Here is an 18,598-nt window from a genome sequence, read left to right on the forward strand (position 1 = left end):
AACGCACCGCTGTGCCGGAAGCTGAGTGCTGCAAATTGTAAACACATACATTATCGAGTCTGTTATTTCCCCAAAATATTGCCTGGGGGCATTATGTATCCGCGTGTCAGTAAAACTTAGTGTACGGTATTTGTCGGTTCTTTCCCTTGGTCATCTATATCAGACTGATTCAGGAAACACTTAACGAAACGAGAAGCTGTCTCTTTTCACTGCAGAGTTGACGAGGGCTGAAACCATTGAGATGTCAGACGATGTAGAAGATGTATCGTTTCTTCCAGGTTTGTTTGTACCACTTAATTACAAACCACAGGATCTCGTTACAAATGTCTGCAATACACATATGTTATACTGATATGGGTCACAACACACATAAACGTATTTGTAACGAGACCCTATCAGGTCCAGTATACTCTGCCGATTGAGCTATATAGCTGTAAAGACCTATAATAGCTCTATTGACCTATCTGAAATAGGTCTTTTGAGCTATTTTCAAGCGATTTTCTTTTTTAAGGAAAACAAAACAAAGTCGCTTTTAAAAGAAGATTGTATCATTAGGTTGATAACAAAAGACATTAAATATAAGTATTCGTTTTAAAAAATAATGATGTAAAAAAATCGGAAATTTTACATTTATGAAAAATGAAAATAAACATCTAACTGTATGCTTTTTGTAGTCACCATTACCAAAAACCTTATTGTTTTATGCGTCTTTGCTTTTATTTAATGAAAATTGAAATCAGAGAAAATATAGCTCTATAGCTATATATACTATAGCTCAATCGGCAGAGTGTACTGGACCTGCCTATGTACAAACCGAGAGCGATGCGATTTGTTTAGTTCTATTAGTATTACTGAAGACGTAATTACTGGTTTTGGCAATATGTGTGTTGTCACATTAACTATTAAGTGTTATCACAGGAGCCTGAAGTTCTGTCAATTATTAATAATAACAGTATTACAAAATTATTTAATATATCAATTTAATAAATGCTGAAATTGTGTAAAATTAATTATCTATAAATGAACCATATACACATAGTAATTGCATGTAAGAGTTATCTTTCTTGAAAAACTTAACAGTAGTAAAATAGGTAGCCGGTTTCCTGAAGTACAGACAAATGGACACATGTGACTCATTGATAAAAAACAACTGAATTAATGCCTGGATTGCTTTGAAATACTTTAGAATTGAGGGAACACACTGTTCTGTCAATAATAAACATACGTTATTCATTAGTTTAAGATTAAATATTAGAATATGCGGAAATTGTGATGCTGTCTCCCTACATTGGATTTTCAACTAGGGATGTACTTCCTATTTTTGTTTATCAATACACTCATTCGACCTTAATATGTCATATTGACTTGTCATGGCGTTCAGTTAATATGTCATTATGTTGGGTTGACTTGTCATGACGTTCGGTTGACATGTCATTATGTTTAGTAGACATGTCGTTATGCTTGGTTGACATACCATGATGTTGGGTTAACATATTATGATGTTGTGTTGACATGTCATTATGTTTGGTGGACATGCCATTATTTTGGGTTCACATGTCATTATGTTGGGTTGACATTACATGGTGTTAGGGTGACATACCATGATGTTCAGTTAACATATCATGATGTTGGGCGGACATGTCATTATGTTGGGTGGACCTGTTATTATGTTGGGTGGACATGTCATGTTGGGTGGACATGTCATGCTGGGTGGACATGTCATGCTGGTAGGACATGTCATGTTGGGTGGACATGTCATGTTGGATGGACATGTCATGCTGGGTGGACATGTCATGCTGGTAGGACATGTCATGTTGGGTGGACATTAGGTGGACATGTCATGTGTGGTGGACATGTCATGTTGGGTGGACATGTCGTTATGTTGGGTTGACATATCATGATGCTTGGTGGACATGTCATGTTGGGTGGACATGAAATTATGTTGAGTGGACATGTCATTATGTTGGGTTGATGTTTCATGGTGTTGGGTTGACATACCCAATATATAGCGATAAAGAGTTTTAAATGTACATGTGACGGTAAAAATAAATATAAAACAAAACACCAAGACTACAATTCTAAGTCTTCATCTCGTATCACATGAAATCGCCTTCAGAGCCCCAAGATGGGCAAAAGCACTAGCAAATTGTATGTAGTCTTCGACTGGTGTTTTGAATATATATATAAAACTACCTAGACAATGTGGTCTATGATGTAAATGATTCCCACAGACCTACAGTTATGGTCTACCGTTAAGTTCAATCAGTACTGAACGGTACTTTCTATTTATTGCTGAATTTTCATTATATGAATGTCACAATAAAGAAAAGGTTAAAGAGGGAAAAACACATTATTTGCTGTCCACATGCCAACACAGCCTTATTGTCATCTCTGTGTTGTAGTGGGTGCTGATGATGCATTCCTTACATTTTAAGATAAAGGGTACTAACAAGTTAGATTACCATTGTCTCTATTTTGAAATATTTGTTCAAGTCTTTTTCAAAAAGAATATTCCATAAAAGTCTCATGTTGCCATACATTTTATAGAACTGTAATTGTCTAAATTTGAATTTTTGAAAAGAGAAAAAAAAAGAAAAAAAAGCCTCAGGGGTTGAACTCGGAACCTGTACATTGCAGAGCCTACATTTTACCAATGTTGCCATACAGAAATTATGCATGCACAGCATCAAAATGAAGGTCCAATATATGGGCCGCAAAGCATATGAAAAACGTCACAGGGGGAGATGCTCTAAGCCAGAAAAACTACTTTTGGTTGCTTCATGTTTTATAGAAGGAGAGAATACTTCATATTTTATGGAAGGAGAGAATACTTTATGTTTTATAGAAGGAGAGAATACTTGATGTTTTATAGAAGGAGAGAATACTTCATATTTTATGGAAGGAGAGAATACTTTATGTTTTATAGAAGGAGAGAATACTTGATGTTTTATAGAAGGAGAGAATACTTGATGTTTTATAGAAGGAGAGAATACTTCATATTTTATGGAAGGAGAGAATACTTTATGTTTTATAGAAGGAGAGAATACTTGATGTTTTATAGAAGGAGAGAATACTTGATGTTTTATAGAAGGAGAGAATACTTCATGTTTTATGGAAGGAGAGAATACTTCATGTTTTATAGAAGGAGAGAATACTTGATGTTTTATAGAAGGAGAGAATACTTCATGTTTTATAGAAGGAGAGAATACTTCATGTTTTATGGAAGGAGAGAATACTTTATGTTTTATAGAAGGAGAGAATACTTGATGTTTTATAGAAGGAGAGAATACTTGATGTTTTATAGAAGGAGAGAATACTTCATATTTTATGGAAGGAGAGAATACTTTATGTTTTATAGAAGGAGAGAATACTTGATGTTTTATAGAAGGAGAGAATACTTGATGTTTTATAGAAGGAGAGAATACTTCATGTTTTATAGAAGGAGAGAATACTTCATGTTTTATGGAAGGAGAGAATACTTTATGTTTTATAGAAGGAGAGAATACTTGATGTTTTATAGAAGGAGAGAATACTTGATGTTTTATAGAAGGAGAGAATACTTCATGTTTTATAGAAGGAGAGAATACTTCATGTTTTATGGAAGGAGAGAATACTTTATGTTTTATAGAAGGAGAGAATACTTGATGTTTTATAGAAGGAGAGAATACTTGATGTTTTATAGAAGGAGAGAATACTTCATGTTTTATAGAAGGAGAGAATACTTCATGTTTTATGGAAGGAGAGAATACTTTATGTTTTATAGAAGGAGAGAATACTTTATGTTTTATAGAAGTGGAGAATACTTCATGTTTTATAGAAGGGGAGAATACTTCATGCTTTATAGAAGGGGAGAATACTTCATGTTTTATAGAAGGGGAGAATACTTCATGTTTTATAGAAGGGGAGAATACTTCATGTTTTATAGAAGGAGAGGATACTTCATATTTTATAGAAGGGGAAAATACTTCATGTTTTATAGAAGGAGAGAATACTTCATGTTTTATAGAAGGAGAGAATACTTTATGTTTAATAGAAGGGGAGAATACTTCATGTTGTATAGAAGGAGAGGATACTTCATATCTTATGGAAGGAGAGAATACTTTATGTTTTATAGAAGGAGAGGATACTTCATATTTTATGGAAGGAGAGAATACTTTATGTTTTATAGAAGGGGAGAATACTTTATGTTTAATAGAAGGGGAGAATACTTAAAGTAAAAAGTCTGAGTGGAACTCTTCTTCATGATTATAACTGATGCAGTGGGACCCTTTACCTTAACCGTTTCACCCCTATGTAACTTTAGTTGACTCTACCATGCATTGATCTGGATGAGTCCATTATGGTATACATTGGTGAAAGGGTTAATGTTTCAGACACATTATTGAGATATTTTATAAGCGAACAGATTATTGATTTTTTTGACAGACAAGGAATGTTTTAATGAATTGTGTTTGGTTTATCAAAGACACAGCTAAGTGACTTGCCAATTAAGTCTCCCTATTATCAATCTGATTAAAACCAGATCTTTGATTCCACTCCAATACTCTACATTCTGACTGGAACGTAGATTTTTAATCAGATTGCCCTATTTTAATTCATAAGTAATCAAGGTAACACTACATGAGAGGTTAAAATACATGATAAAATATTGGTCTTGTGTGTGTTGCAGGTGACAATCTACACAGGAAAGCTGTATATGAGCCATCTGTAAAACAGAAATGTCGTCAACTAGTCTTGGGGCAGGGTCGAGCTACAGCAATAGTTGTCGGCATCGGTATCTTCATTCTAGTAATCACACTTATTGCTGCATTTGCAAGGCCTGGATCCCAGCCTCCGCAGCCCTGTGTACAGCCTCAAGTCGCCCCGACAACTGACCTGCCACAGGTTTCCCCTAAACCCAATGAGACAAAGTACTTGGCCACAGATGGAGAAGTGTTTCCTTGGCAACAGATTAGACTGCCCAGATCTGTCATCCCTATGGAGTATGACATACTGATTCATCCAGATTTCCTTCCTGAAAGGAAGACATTCAAAGGCAGTGTCAAGATCAAGACCGTTATTATGGAAAAGACTGAGATGATAATTTTCCATGTGAAACATTTGACCATAACAAATGTTTCGGTGCAGATTCAGCATAAAGATGGGGGTATGCTGCGCAACTGTGATGTAAAAATGCAGCTGAAGTGTACAGACCTTCAGATGTATGTCCTTAAGATGGCTGAAACGCTGATGGAGGAAACCAAGGTCACAGTGACCTTGGAGTTTGATGGCATGCTGGTGAAAAAACTATCAGGATTCTACCTCAGTAGTTACAAGACACCAGATGGAGAAGTGAAGTAAGTTCTGGGCTTATATTTACTAGCTGTTTAAAATCTCTAAATACGTATATATATTTATTTGAACTGAATAACTACTTATAAAATGATGTAAAAATATAGGACTGTACAATGTAATTTTGCTTCCCAAATAAATTTGTAGTACTTTTAACAAACATTCGACTGTAGTTTTATTACATGTTCAGCTTTTTCTTTCTATTTATATGCGAAGTAAAATCTTTTTGTAAGGCCACCATTAATTGCCTAGCAATATATGGCATCATAAAGGGGTTTGGTGATACAAATGCATATAAAAGGGGATCTTAAAAAGGATGGCAGTGAGCAACGTAGTAAATGAAAAAGAGGCCAAGATATATAAGTTTTATTGTAGAATGTTTCTGGATACATCGTGATGTAAGGTAAACATGTGCTTTTTGCGCTAGGATATGCCAGAAGTCCAGTAATGGAATATGTATTACTGCAGCTATTAAAACTTACGGCAGATGTTAGAATTAGGAACTTGTAGATGCACAGTTGTTGTAGTAATGAATTTCTCTTTCCTGATCTTCTAGGTATCTTGGTACAACTCAGTTTGAATCAACAGGTGCAAGAGAGGCGTTTCCCTGTTTTGATGAACCAGACATGAAAGCTAAGTTTACCATGTCCATTGTTCGCGACCAGAATCAGATTTCACTATCCAACATGCCACGCCTTACATCAACCCCATACAACAAGTCGAATGGTCTCATTGTGGACAAGTTCCAGCAGAGTGTAGGCATGAGCACTTACCTTGTGGCCTTCATTGTGTGTGACTATGACAGAGTGAATGGGACTACGGAACAGGGCACAAAGGTATGTGCACTGATTCACCATATTACTAGTGATGAACTGCTGATCGAATAAAAAATAATCAAGATTTACTCTATTCAAATGAGTTTTCATTATACATTCTACAGATATATAATTTACCGGTATGTGAAATAGGCTTCAATGAATGTCACAAATGTCAGTTGGAATAGGAACAACTTAGTGATTCTTTTTATTGAATACTTAACTACTGTTATATATGTTTACCAGGTAATGATATATTTTGTTACTTGAATTGATGACATCATCTCATTGTTGTTTCTTCTGATGTCACAATCTTATACCTCTTCTACTGCAGTCATTAACCCTAACAATAGCACAATAAACTTTATTATTCCGAGGGGATAACAATATCACAACAAACTGTATTATTCCGAGGGGATAACAATATCTCAATAAACTTTATTATTCCAAGGGGATAACAATATCACAATAAACTTTATTTTTCCGAGCGGATAACAATATCACAATAAACTTTATTATTCCGAGGGGATAACAATATCACAATAAACTTTATTATTCCGAGAGGATAACAATATCACAATAAACTTTATTACTCCGAGGGGATAACAATATCACAATAAACTTATTATTCCGAGCGGATAACAATATCACAATAAACTTTATTATTCTGAGCGGATAACAATATCATAATAAACTTTATTATTCCGAGGGGATAACAATATCACAATAAACTTTATTACTCTGAGGGGATAACAATATCACAATAAACTTTATTATTCCGAGGGGATAACAATATCACAATAAACTTTATTATTCCGAGCGGATAACAATATCACAATAAACTTTATTTATTATTCTGAGCGGATAACAATATCATAATAAACTTTATTATTCCAAGGGGATAACAATATCACAATAAACTTTATTATTCCGAGGGGATAACGATATCACAATAAACTTTATTATTCCGATCGGATAACAATATCACAATAAACTTTATTTATTATTCTGAGCGGATAACAATATCATAATAAACTTTATTATTCCAAGGGGATAACAATATCACAATAAACTTTATTATTCCGAGGGGATAACAATATCACAATAAACTTTATTATTCCGAGGGGCAACATATCATTAGACAGGTCTAAAGCTGTCTTGTAAAGCTTCCAATCAGGGAGCCAATTTTCATAACAGTTTGTACCCCAGCTATACAAGATTATGTAACGACACCACATTCATGTTTGTGTAATGTTCGTGTAATTTGAGGATCTAATATATTGACCCTGACCCTGTCTCACTCAAGGAATATGGAGTTGAGCAGTACACAAAAATTGCTGTCAATGAAATTCTAACCAACCTGACTTGTCGAACACAACACAATCTTAAGTTGTAATGTTAGTCTAATGAGGAAGAGGACTTACTTAGCCATTTAAAATTTCTCCCTCACCTTTATTCTTGAAATAGAAAATCTTTTCTTTTTCTTTTCTCATGCACCTTCAATAAAACTTTTTTTTTTTTGCTTTTCCAAATGATAATTGAGATAACAAAATGTATGGTTTGTAAGCAAATAATCTGTCCTAATTTTGTGGTTGCAGATTATGCCTTTCAAGCTCAGAACTAAGCCTATTAGTTTATACTGTTAACCCTGTCACCCCTAGGTATCTTGAGTAGACTCTACCATACATTCATCTGGATGAGTCTATTATGATCTACAGAGGTGAAAGGGTTTAATTTGAGATTGATTACTAGGTTGATGAGTAAACTATATTTCTTTTCTTTAAAGGTGAGTGTGTATGCCCCACCCCACCAGATCAGTCAGGCAAACTTTGCTCTCGACACTGCCATCAAAGTTCTCAACTTCTACAACAAGCTGTTTGGTATCAAGTATCCACTACCTAAACAAGGTAAGAACATGTGCTCAACACAATTAACTAGTTACTACACACCTAATGTACAGTAAACATGTTCAGCTGTTTATGATGCAGACTTACACATATTTCTATTAAACAATGCCATATTTGTTTCCCATGGACCATTTTAGTTTGTATCCTGGAAATCAATCCATAAACATTTTGATAATACATTGTAACACTACTGTTTATCCTACAGTAAGCCCAGCTGTAGGTCAACAGTTAATCTCTGACCCTCAGCAGTGGGCTTATTACAGGGCAATGAAACAGCATTTGTTGAAAATTCTACTAAACTCTTATACATGTTAGGATGAGCAAAAACGTTACTATATCGGATCAGATGAATATGAAAATATCATTTAACTTTAAACTGTGAATGTACTTTTTCTTTGTTGCAGTTGAATGGCAAATAATACTACAGTAATATTTTGTTGTTAGTTTATTGTGTGTAGTCAATATATATTTTGCTGACTTTTCTTCTGCAGAACACAAAGTGTATCAGATGTTATTACAATCCTTTTGTTTGTCGTACATACGTTTAGAATGACATGCTATCTCTGGTACAGATCTTGTTGCCATTCCTGACTTTGCGGCTGGTGCTATGGAGAATTGGGGTTTGATCACCTATCGCCTGACCACCATTCTGTATGATCCAGAGGTGTCGTCTGCTCGCGACAGACAGTATGTTGCCATAGTAATCGCCCATGAGCTAGCACACCAGGTAACTCATTTTCATTGTTGTGTTTCACAACGCTTATATAGAGATTTATTTTTCTGTTCAGTTCTATACTTTTTTACAGATAAACAAAACTATAATGTACTTCATTATTTTGTAGAATTAAGTACATAAAGAATACACTGTATTGGTATAATTGTAGTAATATCTTCTGCCTTTCCTACCCCCACAAAATTGATTGATAAAACACATACTGTTTTACCTAAACCTTTCCTGTGAATATATTTTGTAAAACATTGAATATGTTGTCATTTATGCAAGATCGTGTGTGATAATCAGGTTATTCTGTTTTCTTTTAACAGTGGTTTGGAAATCTGGTGACCTTGAAGTGGTGGAATGACCTTTGGTTGAATGAAGGTTTTGCATCCTTCGTTGAGTACCTGGGGGCTAATGAAACTGACCCCTCCTTCTCTATGGTAAGTACATACTCATACAACCTGATAGGTACAGCAAATAAATCAGGTAATTTATGACTGTAATTATAAGTCTGGTAGGTTCAGACAGGTAAACAGGTAATTATGATTACAAGTCTGGAAGGTACCGCCATGTAATCAGGTAACACTAATAACAGGTGTGGAAGATACAGCCAGGTAATCAGGTAACACTAATAACAAGTGTGGAAGATACAGCCAGGTAATCAGGTAGACATTTACGTAGAATGAACAGGCTGTATCTTACAGACGTGTAAATATACCAATTTATCTGTCTGTATCTTACAGACATTTACGTAGAATGAACAAGCTGTATCTTACAGACGTGTAAATATACCAATTTATCTGTCTGTATCTTACAGACATTTACGTAGAATGAACATGCTGTATCTTACAGACGGGTAATTATACCTGTTTATTTGGCTGGATCTTACAGACAGCCTGTTTATTCTACGTGAATGTCTGTGAGATACAGCCAGATAAATAGGGATAATTACACGTCTGTAAGATACAGCCTATTAACCAGGTGACTAATTACAAGTCTATGGTACAGACAATTAACCAGGTAATTAACTAATTACAAGTCTATGGTACAGACAATAAACCAGGTAACTAATTGTAAGCCTATGGTACAGACAATTAACCAGGTAACTAATTACAAGTCTATGGTACAGACAATTAACCAGGTGCCTATTACAAGTCTATGGTATAGACAATTAACCAGGTAACTAATTAAAAGTCTATGGTACTGACAATTAACCAGATAACTAATTACAAGTCTATGGTATAGACAATTAACCAGGTAACTAATTAAAAGTCTATGGTACTGACAATTAACCAGGTAACTAATTACAAGTCTATGATACAGACAATTAACCAGGTAACTAATTACAAGTCTATGGTACAGACAATTAACCAGGTAACTAATAACAAGTCTATGGACAGACAATTAACCAGGTGCCTATTACAAGTCTATGGTATAGACAATTTACCAGGTAACTAATTACAAGTCTATGGTACAGACAATTAACCAGGTAACTAATTATAAGTCTATGGACAAACAATTGACCAGGTGCCTTTTACAAGTCTATGGTATAGACAATTAACCATGTAACTAATTAAAAGTATATGGTACTGACAATTAACCAGGTAACTAATTACAAGTCTATGGTACAGACAATTAACCAGGTAACTAATTACAAGTCTATGATACAGACAATTAACCAGATTACAAGTCTATGGACAGACAATTAACCAGGTGCCTATTACAAGCCTATGGTACAGACAATTAACCAGGTAACTAATAACAAGTCTATGGTACAGACAATTAACCAGGTGCCTATTACAAGTCTATGGTACAGACAATTAACCAGGTAACTAATTACAAGTCTATGGTACAGACAATCAAAAGTCATTGAGGTACAACTAGGTAACCAGATTACTCTTACTACAAGTCTATGGACAGCCAATTAGGTAACTGTAATTATAAATCTGTTAATTCTAACAAGGATGTAAAGTACAGCCAGGCAACCAAATCTCACTAACCAACTGTTGGGTTTACAGATGGACCAGTTTGTACTTAATGACCTGATGAGAGCAATGTCCAGAGACTGTGTCCAGAGCTCACACCCCATCACGGTAGATGTGAAGGACCCTGCTCAGATTGATGAATTATTTGATGCCATCTCCTACAGCAAGGTAACGTCCCATCCTGTTTGACAGGATTGAACCATTGCAGACATCATACTTGCCAACTCTCCCTACTTTGGGGGGAGACTCTATGTTTTGGACCCTAAAATTGAGCCGGGAATTTACTAAAACTGTTAGTATTTTCTAAGAACAGATGGCTTCATCTGACAGAACTACTCAAAAGATGCCAATTAAAAGTATTACTTTCCCTGGGGTGTACATACACACATTTTATTTATGCTTTTAATTCTGAGCATACATAATCTCCCCCATGAAAATTTCAAAAAGGTGGCAAGTATGGTACGTCTGTTTTGTATGCTGTTTTGTTTTGTGTGTTAATATCTAATGTAGAAATTTTCTTTATACTTGTTTAGGGTGCCTCCTTGATCCGTATGTTGAGCAACTTTATGGGAAAAGAAAAATTTCAAGATGGAATTAAAAAATACCTCAATACATACAAATATGGCAATGCAAGGACTGAGGACTTGTGGGATATCCTCACGGTGAGCGAAAACTTGACCAAAACTTGTTTCATGACCCAAACAAATCATGTGACCTTAACATTTCGCATGACCAAACATAGCACATAACAAACACATGTCACCAGACCTAAATATGAAACATGACCCAAACCTGTCGCAACACCTAAACATGTCACATGAGTTTAATATTTCACATTCTGACAAAATCACATGAGCATTTGCAGAAAGTGCACACATTTACCATTTAATTTATTTTCCAGAGTTTCACACAGATAAATGTGTCCACAACAATGGACACCTGGACCCAGCAAATGGGTTACCCAGTCGTCACGATGAACCGCAGTGGAGAGTTCGTGCAGGTCACGCAAGAGCGATTCCTTCTTGGCTTGGATGTAAAGAAGAAAGAAAAATACTCAAGTCCATTCAAGTAAACAAATGTTAAAAATTACATACATAGAACTGTAATGGCAAATAAAACCCAAACACCAGATCCAGGAAATATACTTGAGTTATCCAGGTGTTCGAATTTAATACAGTAAACCATTAGGATTATACAGATTGAGACTGAATTTGATTAAAAAACAATAAAAAATGTGTTTATTGAATCTAGATACATGTGTATATGAATGATTTGAAACTGTTGAATGATATATTCACAGATTTAGACGATATATATGTGTATTTACAGTAAATGATATAAAATAATTGAGTTGTGTATCACTATTGACAGTTACAAGTGGAACATACCATTCAGGTATGCTGTAGCAAAGACAAGTGGTATCTCGGACCAGCTCATCAACATACACATTGACTCTGGAGGTCAGTAAGAGTTTCTGTATATCCCACCGATTTATAGAAGAAGTAGAAAACATAGGTCACTTTCGTGTATCCTAGTTGAAATGGTTCAGGTGGCGCTGAAATATTCTGTGATAACGAACACACTTGGACTAGAACTGTGTCGATCTTACAGACAGAGCTAAAAAATGTATGGTTTCTGAGTTTGTGACAAGCAAATAACAATAGTCAATGTATCAAGAATATTACATCCTTCATTTATGTATCGACTAAATTTTATACTTTATCCTAAATTGTTCATGTCAATCAACCTTGTTTGATGCAGAAATGATGCAAACTGTTGATAGTATTTAAATTTCAATCAGGCATGTCTGGAACCCTCGATATGCACATGCCAAATTTTCCAGGGTCAACCTCGGTTCAGATCTCTGCCTGTCGTTTACTTTTCAGGTTCAGCTGGTTGAAATGGTTTAACCAGACATGCAAAAGATGCCATAGTGTTGTAGTAGGACTATTGGGGTTTATAAAGTTCCATAAAGTGCAACTTCATGGGTCTGCAGAGATTCAAAGAGAACTGTAAATGTCTTTGAAAGCTTCCCCTCATATATTACAGTGTTTGACTTGGTTATTTGTTTAACATTGTGTGAGAAAATGAGGTGAAATTCTATCACTAGAGCAGCAAAGTAAATTAATGTTCAAAATACACATAACCCAATGTAATTCTTGTCCTAGACTCAGGTATTTTTCTGGATATTTCAACATTTTAAGCATTAATACTAGAAGTATTTCTTTCTAACATGTTTTAGCAAAGCAAAGTTTTCGTTACCAACTGAATTCACATACTGTGAATTAAAAGCTAAACAACCTTGATTATTTACAAAATATAAATTGCAATTGTAGTGAAGTTCCAGGCTGATCACGATCAAGTGAAATGGATGAAGGGTAATTATGGGATGTACGGGTACTACCGTGTCAACTATGAGGAGAGTAACTGGCGGGCTCTCATAAAACAACTTACTGACAACCATACGGTATGTCATTGTTAGCAAGGAATTCATACATATAGTGTGTCCAACACAAACTTTTTCTCCAAAACTGCACTGTATTTATCCTGCAATAAGCCCAGGTTCCAACACCTCATCTCTGACTAAAAGTAGGGGGTGGGCTCATGACAGAGGACAATGAAGTAGCGTTTGGTGGGGTTTCTACTGAAATGCAATATATATGGGTGGGCTTATTACGAGACCTGGGATTATTGTCAGATAAACACTGTAATGACAATATATAGCTTAACATTATTTATGTACAACAGAAGTTTAATAATTTAGTTTAAAACATTTTCAAACCAACTGCCAAAATTCAAAACTCACACAGGCAGTATGCATTTTACTCTACAATTTCTATTCTGTTGTTGTAATTATCAGGATTTGACACAAATGTATATACTGTTTAGAGTGGCAAGCTTTGATTTGATTAAGAACCTGTTACATTTTATCTGTGAGAGTTCAGATCCCTGGACTATAAATACATTCTTTTGTCAGTGTGCTTTAAACGCCTCATTAACACAGGTTTGACATGATATTGAAGATCTTATAACTATATTCCAGGTGTTTTCTGCAGCTGACCGAGCAGGTCTCATAGATGATGTGTGCTACCTGGCCAGGTAATTTCTATATGTATCACAGCGCGACATAAAATATTGATATTGCGGAATTTAGAAACTAGTTATTTTATAGGAAATGGCCAATAAGCAGCCGAGATAATATGTCACATACTGTTTAACAATGCCGTACTTTATTATTCCCATTAAGGTTATTTAACATTTGTTAACTATGATACAAAACTATCCTATATGTATTTCAGGGCTAAAAAGGTATCGCAAACCCTTGCATTAGACATGACAAAGTACCTGCAAAAGGAACAGGATTACCTCCCCTGGAGTGTAGCACTAGACTGTCTCAACTACATTGGAGAACGACTCCGAAATAAAGCTGTTTATGACAAACTTCAGGTTTGTAAATTAATTTACCATCTTAGATAATATGCGTAGCTGTTAATTTCACTGACCAAAGCTGTTTCTGTAATCAAATCTTAAATTGATGGTACTAATGAAAAAGAGAAGAATTTCATCAAAAATGTTTGTTGTACAGTACACTACAGAAATAAACTTTGTGTATTTAATGTTACAGAAATCCAACGTATATGTTCAGATATACACTAAATGTGTGTTGTATGTTGTAGAAATACACTGTAGGTTTGATGGGTCAGGTACTGGCCAGACTTGGCTGGAAGGAAAATGGACCACAGCTGGACAAGTAAGTAGACCCAGGAGGAATTCAAGGCAGCATAAAAACCTTCAATAATGTCTGACAAAACTTTAAAAATGTAATATATGCCATTTTATTGACATTTTTATGCTACTTTATATCATGACATCACTATAAAAACATACCAAGGTATGATATTGCAACTCATATGTTGCTAACAAAGTTAAGAACAAGTTTATAGTAACTTTGTCATGCAAAAGTCATTAGTGCGGGAAACAAATTCTTAATACTGTCCCCCCTTCCATTGGCCAACTCTCTTGCTGCCTGCATATTTCAATGTTCCTTTGTACTGTTTTCTTAAGAATTCCTTTATATATATGTCTCTCTTGATGTATCATCAAATCAAACCCCTTCATATTACAAATGTCACCCGACTCGGCTAGGGAGAATTTCCATCCAGCTCATTTGGTAGAGTATAAGACTACCAAACCAGAGGTTCCGGGTTTGACTCCTGGCAGAGGCTTTGAGAACATAATGACCTCTGTTTCATTGGTGCCCATGTAGGGACCCAGAGAATATTAATAAAATACCCGCGATCAGTTTGAAAGAATCTCTTTGACCCCTCAGGACAAGTTCTTTCCTGGGGGGAGGTTATGTCACCCTGGTAAAATACTAGCCGCTTCCTACCGACTCTGCTACGGAGAATTTCTCTTCAGCTCATTCGATAGAGCGTTAAAACTACTAAACCAGAGGTCCCTGGTTCAAATCCTAATGGAAGCATTAAACAAAATATTGACCTCTGTTACACAATCATTTTGCTTGAAAATGGTTGCATTAGAGAGAGGTTTTACTGTAGATGAAAAGTTCAGATGTTGATAAAAATAATGGACAAGTACAGCTTTCTTTGAACAAACGAACTTCCTACTGCATGCTTTAGTCACAGAATCTGTATTCCAAACTCTGAACTTTCCATACATACCTTATACATCAAACTCAAAATGATTTAAAGATTTCAACTACACTGTACTGTGAAATCGTATATTCTCGTGGGGCCGAAATTTGTGGTTTCCCAACAAAACACCATTTCGTGGGTACATGAATTTGTGGTTACCAGTACCTACTCAAATGGAGAATTGCATTATATCAACTTGTAATTACTTTGTAGACCTATGAATTCAGGGATGAAAATTACCCACAAAATCAATGAAATTAAAAACAATAAATTGAAATTTGTTTTAAACAGCCATGCCCCTGTTTTGTTGAGTATTTGTTTTCAGAAACCACACTCTTATTTTGTTGTCTTTCCAGATTCCTTCGATCTCTTGTGATCAACCAGGCGCTAGCCTTTGGACACAAACCAACCATTGAAAAGGGCAAAAACATGTTTGAAAACTGGATGTATCGTCATGATAAGTAAGTCGCCATATAATGAAGTGTTATATTTAACAATATTTAGAAAATATTTGCATATCTTTAGTATAAATTCACCATTTCTCTTCAACATAAAAACATCCATATTGTAACTAACATCTTATCACTGAGAAAATATCTCAAAAAGTTTGTTTGAATAAGGGATTGACAAAGTAAGGTAATTTAGATCACCTGGTAAAAGGCTATGTTAATTCAATCACATCGTGGTGAATTGTCTGATTATGAACTTTTCCTTTGAAAGCCTACTTTTTAAAACCTTAGGGGCAGATTTTATCTATATATTGGTATTGGTAACAGAAGATGACATATAATTAAAAGACTACTCCTGATGAATAACATGATGGATGTTGGCCAATATTTGGTGTGAAGCATCCTTGGGCCATAGAGATTTAACATTGTGTAAATCGATCCTTTCAATATGTGGTCGGTGAATGGCTGACTGACCTAGTGAACACCACAAGTGCTCCGTTGTAGGGTGAACGTGAACTTGAAGAGTGTGATTTACCGAGCGGGCGTACAGTATGGGGGGCTACCCGAATGGGACTTTATCTGGCAAAAGTACCTCCATGCTCAAGTGCCTACCGAGAAAGAGAAGCTGTTAGTCACACTCTGTCGCACGCAGGACACCAATCACCTAGCAAGGTACCGTTTTATAACTATTTTGATCACGATTCATTTGAGGAAGTGGCCAGGTTTGTATTGGTACACTCTACTTGTTTAAGAAGACATAACTTCATTGATTTGGTATATGACAGTATATAAGTATAGACTTTTTTATTTCACTAGAATTATGAAGCAAGTTTCTAAACTTATATTAACCACTCTTGTTGGCCGAGATGGAAGTGTGCAGAGGGTTTGAATGTGGAAGGAAATATTTTGTTTTAAATAAAGAATTATTTATAATAAACTGCCAGTTTATTTTGTAAAATAAAATGGTTCTAACAGCACCCATGATTCAGGACTTTAACATGGAGGCACTGTGTACTACATATACATATTTTGGTCAATATGGCAATTAATTTTGGGAAGCCAAATCACAATGTGTTTTTGAGTAATACACCCAATGCCAAGTATAATGACATCAAAAGAAGATACCGACCGGCATGCAGTCAGTTACTTCATTATATGGTTTAAAAGTGTAATATTCCTTTATTTTATGATGAAACTTTTGATATTTTTTGTCAAATATGTGGTTTTAGATATTAATTTTCAGTTGAGTACAAAACAAACTGTGACATAAAAGTTGTCACAAATTAAGTGCATGTACATAGTTTAGAGCCATGTTATAGCCAAGGAAGGGCTGAAAATCTCTTGTCGGAAAGTCACTGTCATTAAGTAGGTTGCATGGATAGCACAATGTAATGGTACGGTTCTATGACACTTTTATATAACATCAGTGATGTGCTAAATATTTTGCTGGTGTTTAGAATTGGTAGATTTTAGTCGAAACGTGAATATAGTGAATATAAAAACCCCGCCCAATATAATCGCTATACAGTACAAATTCTGGCTGGTATGTGTAGTAATTGTGAATGAACGGGGGCTAAAAATTAGTTTTGCCATTTCTGGGTCCAAGAGTTTTTCAGCCTAGAATGCCTGGGTCCTGACATGGTTTATGATGTCTGCCCGCAATATAAAAGTCAATAAACATTAGTTAAAAGGAAACGGGATGTAAAAGATCAAAATAACCACTTCAATTATGATGAATTTTGATAGGTTACAAATATACTTGCATTGGGAGCCTTGATGGCAAGTTAATATTTTTCACTAACCCAATATTATTCAACAAGATTGGGGTAGTTAGGTTTCAAAATTTTACTAGTCCATGTGCAAATCCAACTAACCTAATATTATTCAACAAGATAAGCAATACAAAATTTTGACCAGTCCATCGGGCTAGAAGTTTTTAGAACACCTTGTCCAGCCGGAGATTTGACTAGTGTCAGACTATGGGGCTACCCTTATTGTCTAGCCCTGTGTCACTAGTGTCAGACTATGGGGCTACCCCAATTGTCTAGCCCTGTGTCACTAGTGTCAGACTATGGGGCTATCCTTATTGTCTAGCCCTGTGTCACTAGTGTCAGACTATGGGGCTACCCTTATTGTCCAGTCCTGTGTCACTAGTGTCAGATTATGGGGCTACACATATTGTTCAGTCCTGTGTCACTAGTGTCAGATTATGGGGCTACCCTTATTGTCTAGTCCTTTGTCACTAGTGTCAGACTATGGGGCTACACGTATTGTCTAGTCCTGTGTCACTAGTCTCAGTCTATGGAGCTACCCTTATTGTCTAGCCCTGTGTCACTAGTGTCAGACTATGGGGCTACACTTATTGTCTAGTCCTGTGTCACTAGTCTCAGTCTTTGGAGCTACCCTTATTGTCTAGCCCTGTGTCACTAGTCTCAGACTATGGGGCTACCCTTATTGTCCAGTCCTGTGTCACTAGTCTCAGTCTATGGGGCTACCCTTATTGTCTAGCCCTGTGTCACTAGTGTCAGACTATGGGGCTACCCTTATTGTCTAGCCCTGTGTCACTAGTCTCAGTCTATGGGGCTACCCTTATTGTCCAGTCCTGTGTCACTAGTGTCAGACTGTGGGGCTACCCTTATTGTCCAGTCCTGTGTCACTAGTGTCAGACTATGGGGCTACCCTTATTGTCTAGTCCTGTGTCACTAGTGTCAGACTATGGGGCTACCCTTATTGTCTAG

At 35.7% G+C, this 18,598-nt stretch overlaps 1 protein-coding gene across 1 annotated transcript in view; it reads left to right on the top strand.

Moving 5' to 3' along the window:
• Positions 1-6: 6 nt before the first annotated feature.
• The window catches only part of LOC110457787 (endoplasmic reticulum aminopeptidase 2-like), a 35,962-nt gene continuing 17,370 nt past the window's right edge, over positions 7-18,598 (top strand). Inside the window, exons 1-16 of the mRNA XM_021509188.1 lie at positions 7-278; positions 4,670-5,336; positions 5,888-6,167; positions 7,933-8,053; positions 8,626-8,780; positions 9,098-9,211; positions 10,790-10,924; positions 11,290-11,418; positions 11,658-11,824; positions 12,128-12,216; positions 13,093-13,223; positions 13,800-13,855; positions 14,056-14,203; positions 14,434-14,507; positions 15,768-15,872; positions 16,365-16,532. Of these exons, the coding sequence (XP_021364863.1) occupies positions 242-278; positions 4,670-5,336; positions 5,888-6,167; positions 7,933-8,053; positions 8,626-8,780; positions 9,098-9,211; positions 10,790-10,924; positions 11,290-11,418; positions 11,658-11,824; positions 12,128-12,216; positions 13,093-13,223; positions 13,800-13,855; positions 14,056-14,203; positions 14,434-14,507; positions 15,768-15,872; positions 16,365-16,532 (2,576 nt within the window). The 5' untranslated portion in view covers positions 7-241. The remainder of the gene's footprint in view (positions 279-4,669; positions 5,337-5,887; positions 6,168-7,932; positions 8,054-8,625; positions 8,781-9,097; positions 9,212-10,789; positions 10,925-11,289; positions 11,419-11,657; positions 11,825-12,127; positions 12,217-13,092; positions 13,224-13,799; positions 13,856-14,055; positions 14,204-14,433; positions 14,508-15,767; positions 15,873-16,364; positions 16,533-18,598) is intronic.

Source organism: Mizuhopecten yessoensis, unplaced genomic scaffold (genome assembly GCF_002113885.1).
Source record: "Mizuhopecten yessoensis strain PY_sf001 unplaced genomic scaffold, ASM211388v2 scaffold9309, whole genome shotgun sequence".
NCBI classification, from domain to species: domain Eukaryota; kingdom Metazoa; phylum Mollusca; class Bivalvia; order Pectinida; family Pectinidae; genus Mizuhopecten; species Mizuhopecten yessoensis.